This window comes from Mustelus asterias, chromosome 8 (genome assembly GCF_964213995.1).
Source record: "Mustelus asterias chromosome 8, sMusAst1.hap1.1, whole genome shotgun sequence".
Taxonomy (NCBI): domain Eukaryota; kingdom Metazoa; phylum Chordata; class Chondrichthyes; order Carcharhiniformes; family Triakidae; genus Mustelus; species Mustelus asterias.
In genome coordinates, this window is record NC_135808.1 from 99853637 (window position 1) to 99864278 (window position 10642).

At 37.9% G+C, this 10642-nt stretch overlaps 1 protein-coding gene across 2 annotated transcripts in view; it reads left to right on the top strand.

Annotated features, from left to right (window-relative positions):
- Nucleotides 1–10446, top strand: part of zyg11 (zyg-11 family member, cell cycle regulator) — a 43961-nt gene extending 33515 nt beyond the window's left edge. The window contains exons 12-16 of one of the 2 annotated variants that reach the window (XM_078218583.1): nt 1683–1812; nt 6084–6136; nt 6957–7054; nt 7628–7827; nt 9908–10446. In XM_078218583.1, coding sequence (XP_078074709.1) covers nt 1683–1812; nt 6084–6136; nt 6957–7054; nt 7628–7824 — 478 coding nt within the window. In that variant the 3' untranslated portion in view covers nt 7825–7827; nt 9908–10446. Of the gene's footprint in view, nt 1–1682; nt 1813–6083; nt 6137–6956; nt 7055–7627; nt 7858–9907 lie in introns of both variants that reach the window. The other variant, XM_078218582.1, reaches the window with a different exon arrangement.
- Nucleotides 10447–10642: the final 196 nt, after the last annotated feature.

Consider the following 10642-nt stretch of genomic DNA (forward strand, 5'->3'; position numbering starts at 1 on the left):
ACTATTCAGTTTTAAAATTCTTGATTCTGGGGAATAATTGTCATCCAGGCAGGCAACTGCAGGAAATGAGTAGGAAGTATTGTTCCTGCCAAATGTTCAAAATAAATAATTTTTAAGGCTGAGCATGCAGTGTTATGGAAGGTCTGATTGCATTGCTCATTTAGACTAGGATGTATGATCACTTCCAAAAAATTAAATTGACTAGAAATGAACAATGTGCATACATTTTCAAAATTTTGATCTTTACTTTTTCGCTAATGAAATTGACCATAGCTGTGAACTTGGGGTGATTAAACAATTTTTAAAATTATCTTCAAATTTGGAAACGATAGTTAGTGATGACGCAATTTCTGCATGTGTTGCATCAAAGATTTTAATATGTTGGAGATTGAAATTTGAAAGTTGAAAGGATAAGGGAAAGAGATTGTGAAATTGAGCATTTTTGTTGCATGTTGTTGTAATAGTTGAGGTTTAAGTTCACTGACTATAAGAGACACTGTTAAAGCCCAACCCTATTAGGCAAGGATATTTGGAGATTGGAAAGAATTTGTTACGTTGAGTTTTGCTAACAAAGTCCATTTATTTTGTTTGCTTCAGTCTAATAAATAAACAAATGGGACTGTTTTTGGAAGAGATGGTGGTGGTAGTGATGTTTGCTATTTAAAATAAGTTAATGCTCTTGAATTTAAAAAAAATGAACATTCTATTATTTGAATGTGCTTGTGATATATCGTACTATCTGGTGTGCTGATGCACCTGTTGTGTGTCTATAGGTGGGTTTTATTTTCCTTTAAATAAGGGGCTACTTGTCGGTCAGATGTTACAAAGATTTATGTATTCGTTTTGGTTAGAAGTGAGATGAAACATTCAAATGTAATAGCTCTGGAAATGATTAGTTGATCCTGTGGAATCGTAATTCAGCAAGAGTTTATGCTTCTACAACAGTCATTTGTGGGATGTGTTTGACACATTTTGATTAAAAGTTGAAACTGGTTCATTTAACCTTGTATAATCCAGTGGTAGAATTATATTTCAAATAGTTTCTATGATTTATTTTGATCCCCCAATTTCAGAGAGTCGGTGATACATTTGAAGATTTGAGAGAATGTTAACAATTTGCATTTGTATAACAGCTATAATAAAGCAACCTCCAGTGCATCACAGGCATAAGGAAAACTTGACATCAAGCCATCAGTGAGTTTGGGGAGGGAATGAGTGATTGAAAGCTTGGGAAAGAAGCAGGTTTGGAGGTTTTTAAAGGAGAGGCAATGATTTAGTGAAGGAATTCAAGAATGGAAGCCAGATAGCTAGAGGCACTGGTGTTTTTGAAAGGATGAAATGAAGGAAAGATGATAGGTAAGAGGCAGAGACATTAATGTTTTTGCAGATCAGAGGGTCTATAAAGTTGGAAGGCATTGAAAACCGAGTGGGGAGGAACCATGCAGAGGTTTAAAGAGCGGAAGGAAATGTGTACATTTGATTATTTTGGGAGGGAGGGAAGCCATTGTAGATCAGTGAAGTCTTAACTTGTCAAGGATGATTCTGAGTCTTAGAAATTTCTTATGCAAAAGATTTGCTGAAATTTAATTTTTTCTGCTTGGAGATGTGTAGTCTTTGTTCTGTTCAGTAGATTCTTTAGGAATAAACTTTGTTCCTGTAATGTACTTTGTGTTCTGTTTTAGTGTTTTACTACACAACAAGGAAGTGGAAGTCAGTTACTTTGCCGCAGGAATAATTGCACATTTGATATCCCGTGGGCTGCATATCTGGACACTAGATCTTGATCTTCGAACTTCTCTTCTGGAACAGCTGGTACATGCTTCATTGTATTTTGTAAAATGTATTTGCATGAAAAATTCTAGTGTGGACCATTTATTTTTACTACTAATTAGACCGTTTTATTGCCTTTGAGTTAATGCTATCAATCCAGGTGAAAGACTTCCATGGTTTAATATCCAGATTGAAATCAAATATTCTTTATTTGCTGGTCCATAGTTCCACACCACTGTCTTTTAGTGTTCCTTGAGGACCTAGGAGCAGGACATTCAGCCCTCAAGTCTGCTCTTTCATCTGATAAGATCATAGCTGATCTAGTTGTGATTTCAACTCCACTTTCTCTTATGCTCTACTCCTTCTCCCCCCAACCTCCCGCATAACCCTTGACTCCCTAATGCAATAAAAGCAAAACTGAAAACAAAGTGCTGGAGAGACTTAGCAGATCTGGGAATATCTCTGGGGGGAGAAATAGAATTAATATTTCAAGTACAATTGCACTCCCAAGTTCCTCACTTCCTCTGCAGTTCTGTGTCCTTGTTATTGTGTATCCATTTGCCATGTTTGACCTCCCAAAATGCATCACCTCTCTACGTTGAATTCCATTTGCCACTGCCCATCTGTAGTTATGTGGGGAGAGGGCAGAGGAATGGTGATATATCTGTAGGAGAGCCAGCATGGACACAATGGGCCAAACGGTGGCCTCCTGTGCTGTAACGATTCTATGATGACTCTTCTTATGACCCTTTGATTCTATCTAACTCTGCCTTGAATAGATTCAATTGCCCAGCCTTATTGCTCCCTAGGGAAGAGAATTCTACAAGCTGATGACCCTCTTGAGGGAAAAATATTCTCTTCATCTCTGTCTGAATTCTTATTTTTAATAAAAAAAAACAAAGTGCTGGAAAAAAATTCACCTCTTATTTGCCTGTTTACAAGATAAGTTCTTCACTGCTAAGTGAATCTTCCCTGAACTACTTCTAATGCAGTTGTATTTATCTTGAAATAAGGAGACCAAAACTACACAGTAGTCCAGACGTGGCCTCATCAATCTGTCCTTGGTCCCCTCATTTCTGTGTTGCCCTTGATGACATCATAGAAAACATTCATTCGAAAACATTGCATTTCACAAGCATACTGATGCCAACCATAGCCAAGAATATTAATTTCAACTGATGTAACATCATCTGACTCATTCCTCCCTTCCTCACCATCACCAGGCGGCACAGTGGTTAGCACTGCTGCCTCTCAGTGCCAAGGACCCAGGTTCAATTCCTGGCTTGGGTCACTGTGTGGAATTTGCACTTTCTCCCCGTGTCTGCATGGGTTAGGTTGATTGGCCATGCTAAATTGACCCTAATGTCAAGGGAATTAGCAGGTAAATTAGGATTATGGGAATAGGGCCTGGGTGGGATTGTGGTCGGTACAGACTTGATGGGCCAAATGGCCTCCTTCTGTACTGTAGAGATTCTTAGAATCTCAGTTTAAAAAAAAAGGGCAGCTAATCTATTGCTGAAACCCGTATCTACGCCTTTGAGATCTGTAGGTTACAATTTCAATACTCTCTTGGCTAGCCTCCCATCTTCCAGTCTAATTCATCAAAACTATGCTGTTGTATCCTAAGTTGCCCCAAGTGCCATTCTCCCATCAGCCCTGTGATTGCTGATCCTACATTGGTTCCTTGTCTAGCCAATGCCTTGATATTAAAATTCTTATTTTTTTTTCGTATCACTCCATGGCCGTGCCCCTCATCTATCACTGTAGCCTCCTCCAAACCTATAAATCTCTGATGTCTGCATCCCTCCAATTCTGGTTTCTTTGAGCTTCATCCATTTTAATCACTCCAACATTGGCTGCCATGCCTTCAACCTAACTAGGCCCTAAACATTGATAGTCCCTTCCTAAGCGCTTCCACATCTCTGGTTCTCTCCTCGAGGATGCACTGTTTTGGTGCCTTACTGGGCCTGAGAGTAATTATGATAAATCTACATTTAAAAAAAGCTTTATTATCTACGTCAAAAACATTTATTTTCTGTGAAGGAATTTAGCACATTCTACTGATTTGCTGTTTAAGAATAAGCAAGTATGATAGGCTACGCACCCTTTTTGACAACACCACTGCTGCTGGCAGCCTGGAGTCTCCTTGACTTGGTGCCATATTCACAGCAAAGAGGAGAAAGGGGAAATCCACATCATAGAGATGCTTGGATTCTTGTGGGAACCTTTCTTTGAGCTCAGTGGTGAGCCATTATGTTTCACAGCTGACAGTGAAATCCAGCCCAGTGAGTATTTTATTTTTGAATCTTATATAGAGTCATATAGGTTTACAGCATGGAAACAGGCCCGTCGGCCCAACTTGTCCATGCCGCCCTTTTTTTAAACCTCTAAGCTAGTCCCAATTGCCTGTATTTGGCCCATATCCTTCTATATCCATCTTACCCATGTAACCGTCTAAACGCTTTTTAAAAGACAGAATTGTACCCGCCTTTACTACTACCTCTGGCAGCCTGTTCCAGACACTCACCACCCTTTTGTATCTCTCCCCTCTCACCTTAAACCTATGCCCTCTAGTTTTAGACTCCCCTACCTTTGGGGAAAAAATATTGACTATCTAGCTGATCTGTGCCCCTCATTATTTTATAGACCTCTATAAGATCACCCCTCAGCCTTCTACGCTCCAGAGAAAAAAGTCCCAGTCTATCCAGCCTCTTTCCATAACTCAAACCATCAAGTCCCGGTAGCATCCTAGTAAATCTTTTCTGCACTCTTTCTAGTTTAATAATATCCTTTCTATAATATGGTGACCAGAACTGTACACAGTATTCCAAGTGTGGCCTTAGCAATGTCTTGTACAACTTCATCAAGACGTCCCAACTCCTGCATTCAATGTTCTGACCAATGAATGATGTGGAGATGCCGGTGTTGGACTGGGGTAAACACAGTAAGAAGTTTAACAACACCAGGTTAAAGTCCAGCAGGTTTATTTGGTAGCAAAAGCCACACAAGCTTTCTTGGAGCTCTGACTTCGGTCAGTAAGAAGTTTAACAACACCAGGGTTAAAGTCCAGCAGGTTTATTTGGTAGCAAAAGCCACACAAGCTTTCTTGGAGCTCTGAAAGCTTGTGTGGCTTTTGCTACCAAATAAACCTGTTGGACTTTAACCTGGTGTTGTTAAACTTCTTACTGACCAATGAAACCAAGCATGCTGAATGCCTCCTTCACCACTCTGTCCACCTGTGACTCCACTTTCAAGGAGCTATGAACCTGTACCCCTAGATCTTTGTTCTGTAACTTTTCCCAATGCCCTACCATTAACTGAGTAAGTCCTTCCCTTGTTAAATCTACCAAAATGCATCACCTTGCATTTATCTAAATTAAACTCCATCTACCATTCGTCAGCTCACTGGCCCAATTGATCAAAATCCCATTAGTGACTTCCTTGTTTTGAACTAGTCACTTAATTTATAATTAAGATATGAAATGATTTAGCTGTAAACTGTACTGAGAAAATTAATAAGGTGTATCTCGTCTTGGGAGATTTTGAAATCTGCTTTGTCTTGCACTTAAGTAATTATCAACTGAAAGTTCACTTCACCCTGATGTGGAGGTCAGGGGCAGGAAATAGTAATGATTGCATTCTTAGGTCTTTTAAGTACGGTAGGCCAACTGCTGCATTTGACACTAAAATAGATAGAGAGATTGAATTCAATGTTCATTTTATTAATTTTCTGATTAAGCATTTGAATTTTGAGAGCAGTATATATTTTCATTACTGGAGTCAGGGAGTGGCAGGACTCCATGTTTATCTAAATGCATGAAAAAGCTGTTCACTCGCCTTCACCTCCAATAATTTTACAACAAAAATTAAACTATTAGTCTGCTCTTTTTGATCAGTTGGGACCACTGCTGATCTTTATGAAAATCGGAGAGAAGCAACCTGGCTTGAACTGCTGTTGCTGTGATACAAAAATAACAAGACCACCTTGTTCGGGGATTACCAAATGCTGAGAGTTTTAAATTCCATGTTTGCAGCATGAGGGGCATTAGTCTTCCAATACCAATATCTTCATTTTCTAAAAAAAACTTTACTTGTGATTTTTCTTTAGTGCCATGTGCTCGTGTGTTAAAGACCTAAGTTTTAATAGAGATGAGTAAATTGTACTTCTTGAACACAAGTACAACAAAAGTGATTTATTCTGCAATTCCTATTTTATATAACCAAAAACCTTTTGCCCTACTGATTTCCAAAGAGCAGTCATTTTGCCTTATTTATCTAAAGGCAGTTTAGCTAACTTCCTTTTTTCTTTTCAGCATTCTGTCATTCTGAATTGGCCAACTCCAGATTGTGAAATGGTAGCTTACAGGTATGTTCATGTTTTTCATAGTTCACTTAGTTGGAGAAGGAAACTCAGATTCAGGGATAATTATAAAATGTGTTCATGAGCCAAGTTCTGTGTATTTTTGTTTTTAAAGCCAATTTCAAAATGTATCAGTATCCAAATTTCTTGTCAACATTTATTTATTAAAGTGACTTGTATGGATTATTTGATCAGAAGGTTTCAAGCCTCTTTAAAACGTTAACACGTAACCTGGGCTGATAGCAATGCAGTACTGAATTGTCAACAGTGCCATTTGTTGAATGAAACAATGTTGAGGCACTCCTATATACATGCCCTCTAGTGGAGATGAAAAATCCCATGGTATTATTCAAAGAAGAACAGGAGTTCTCCATTTTATCCCTCGTCAACAACACTGAAATAGATTACTTGCAGTTTTTGGGACCTTGCTGTGTCTATATTGGTTGCAATTTTTTCCTATATTATGACTGACTTTTTTAAGATGCCTGTACACTGTACAGTGCTTTGGACATGCTAAGGTTGTGAAAGGCACTATATAATGGAAATAACTTTTATTATCATTGGCCTTGCTGCAGCAATTTGTAATTGGGGGCAAATTAGTTTCAAAAGTTGAAAATGTATGTGAGAGCAAAGATATGAATGTTAAATGAGTAGGCGCCGTCCTTCAGAAGAGAAGAGTGGAACAGAGTATGAAAGTGACGTGATTTAACAGCTCAAACTTGCTTTGCCTCAGTTCGAATGTAATGTACCTCAGTAATGAAATATTTACTAAGTTGCAGATTTTCTTTTTCCTTTCCACTAACATGGAATAAAAATTTATTTCCAGGTCATTCAGTCCATTTTTTCCATTGTTGGAATGCTCTGATACACCTGGAGTGCAGATTTGGGCTGTCTGGGCAATGCAGCATGTCTGTAGCAAAAATGGTAGGAATGGTGGATGTTTTCCCTTAATTTTGAAAATGAATTTGGGTTAAGTTTTACGATGTGGACCATTTTCTGGTATCTCTTGTATTTTTCAAAAATCCTTTATAGTGAAGCCTTTTATAATGAAGTCTTCTTAGAATGTCAATTTTTAATTAACTGTTAATTCATGAGATGCAGCTCCATTTCCTCTGGCCACAGTTCCATACAAAATTAGAACCAGGATAGCATAATTGTAGAATTTAACTTGCTTGATGATTTTCAAACTGCTCTTTCATCTGACACACAAACAATTTTAACCTACCTCACCAGGCAAGAATCTGACAGACATAGGTTGGCTATTTCTGAATAAAATGCACAGCCAATCTGTTCTCCTCGGTTTCCCACTACCTGGGTTCAGGTAAAATTGTCCCATTGAATTTCAAATAATAAGCCAGCTGAATTACTGCAGACAGGACAGTCTTTGTTTTTGAGTCTCAATTATCCATCATATTATCTATCATATGCTGTGGCAGAGATTATTTTTACTTCATTATATTTCAAAAGTAACACCCAACTTTTTATTCTGTTGTACAGCACCCCGGTATTGTAGCATGCTGATTGAAGAGGGTGGCATGCAGAAACTGTACAACATTAAGAATCATCCTCAAATTTCACCAGATGTTCTACAGATTGTTATAAGCATTATTGAAAGTTTGGAGAAGTATATTATGCGCCATGGGAAGCTCGTTTCCTGCCACAAAAAGTCAGAAGCTAAGCACAGTGTGGTCTAAGCAGTAAGCAGATATTTTGGACAGATTGTACTAGTAAGTTTTTTTTATGAAGGGTTGGTAACTTGTAAATTCCTTAAAATCTCTACAAAAATATTGTGATTTTTGTTATCCCACTCGCAAGGGGGAGGGAAGAGATTTGCAATCCTGATTTGTGCATGTGCTGGTTCTCTACTATGACAATCCAAAACACTTCTCTCCTGATAACCTTATATTTTCCTCTGCTTCAATATTTTATCCAATTTTCTCTTAAAATATGCAGTGGTCTCTACTTCAATTAGTTTGTGGCGACCCAATCCATGCTCCATTTTCCAAAGAATTTTAAGGATCAAGGACCAAAGGAAGGCCTGTATGGACCTTGTCTCGTCCATCCATTGCTCAAAACCTATTCTATCCCTAACTTTTCTCAGTTCTGAAGAAAGGTCACAGACCTTAAATATTGACCCTGTTTCTCTCCATAGATGCTTCTAGAACCTGCTCCGTATTTAGAACTTAGAACAGTTCAGCACAGGAACAGGCCCTTCGGTCCACAATGTTGTGCTGAGCATGATGCCAAATCAACCTAATCCCTTCTGCCTGCCCTTGGTCCATATCCCTCTATTCCTTGCATGTTCAAGCAATTTTATTTTTATTTCAGATTTCCAGTATTCTGGATCATTGTTTTATATTCTTTGTCACTTTAATATCCATTCTGTAATGGGAGTGCCCCAAACTACCACAGACAAATTTGTACCTTAACCCTTGAGCTGTGTACTCTTATTTAAAGGTGCTATTAACGTTTAACCTTTTTATCTGCACTCAGACTTTCAGAAAATTATACATGTGAACTCGGTATATTTCTTCACCCTTTTCACTTCTACGTTTCTTTTTCTCATTTGGCTTCCATTTAAACATTGGAATTTATTTTAAAGTCTTAGTAAAATTTACCTTCATATATTACAAATTCTTGAAATCCTTTTACATAAGCTTTGACAACTTATCTTCCATTTCTCTTTAATATCTGGGTGTATTTAAGAGAAAAGTTCTTCTTGAAACACCCTTTAAAATATTTTCTTACGGTAAATGTATTAAGGCGACTTAAATATTCTTCCACCTCTAATGGCACTTAGTCCCCTAGAAAATTTAAACTAATGCTGCTTCCATTAGGTAAATATTGTAAGTGGAATCTGTATGTTTACCATGATAAATGTTTGTTACCTGTTTTAATTTTGAGTTGGACAATGAGGTGTATAGTGTGTATTATTCAGGTGATGCAGAAGGAACAACCATGATATGTAATGCGCATTTAAAATTTTTATCATCTTGCTTTTGCACTTGCTACTTCCTGCATACGGTACTTTCAGGTGCTGTAGCTTTCTGGGGTCTTGCAAAGTTCCAGCTGAGCACTACACTTGTTATAGCAGTGCCTTTATTGGAGTTCACACTTCACATAGAAACATAGATAGGAGGAGGCCATTCAGCCCTTTGAGCCTGCTCTACCATTCATCACGATCATGGATGATTGTCCAACTCAATAGCCTAATCCTGCTTTCTCCCCATAACCTTTGATCCCATTCACCCCAAGTGCTATATCTAGATGCCTCTTGAATATATTCAATGTTTTGGCTTCAACTACTTCCTGTGGTAATGAATTCCACAGGCTCACCACTTTTTGGGTGAAGAAATGTCTCCTCACCTCTGTCCTAAATGGTCTACCCTGTATCCTCACACTGTGCCCTCTAGTTCTGGACACTCCCACCATTGGGAACATCCTTCCTGCATCTACCTTGTCCAGTCCTGTTAGAATTTAGTGTGGGGGTGTGTGTTTTTGTGACTTTATGAATGGGTTTAGCGTACCATTGGAAAAATAAATCACATTTTTACTATCTGAGGTGAAATCCAAGTCAGGGAACTTATTCTTGCAGCTTTCTAGTGATGAAAACTTTGTAAAATTAGTCAGCAATGATTGATTGTAAATGGAAGCCAGTACGGGGAAGAACAAATAGTTCTTTTTTAATTACAAGTATCCAATAAATTCTTGTTGTGTAAAGTTAGAAGTGAAACTGTAGCAAGTCTCAAATTAAAACACATTTACTTTTTCAAACAGATGGATGATGATTCGGAGAAGTATGCAACGCGTAACCCTTTTATTTCTGAAGACTGAGGAGAACTTCCCTGATTGAAACTGTGTGTGCTATTAAACATTTCTATAAGCTAGGTGCAGGAAGAATATATCACAGTGGAGTGTTGGTGTGGTGTGTGGTATTGTTTTTTGCAGATGTTTTGTTCTACCAGAAGCAGCTTATGCTTGAATAAATACTGATGAAATGTTAACTTAATCTGAATGTCACTCATATATCTACTTTATAAAGAATGAATCCATGTGTAGAAAAGCTGAACTCTGATTAGCTTAAACATGTTTCATCATTAAAAATATTTTGTACAAAATGCTGATGACTCCTTCAGGGGAAACTGGCATTTGAAATTGCCAAACTACTTTGTATCGATGCTTGTTTTTGTCTTTCATAACGCTTGTACAGGTAAATGTTTTAAAGTATCATTGGTTTTATGATTTTTGGCTCGGAGGGACTCTTGCTATCAATACCTCATTTTAAAAACCATTCTATTAAAATAATTATGATTTTACTTTGTATTCTAATTTCTGTAAATTCTAATCAGATGCGGGGGATTGATTTAGTGTTACTGGGACAGATTTTCCTATTCCTCGTTTACCCCCGTGAATGTGCAAAAGCTGACTTGAACACCATTGAGCCCAGTTGTTTCTCTGGTTCAGCTGATGTTTGTTTATTATGCTGACTCTTGAGTGGGATTTGCCTCTGAT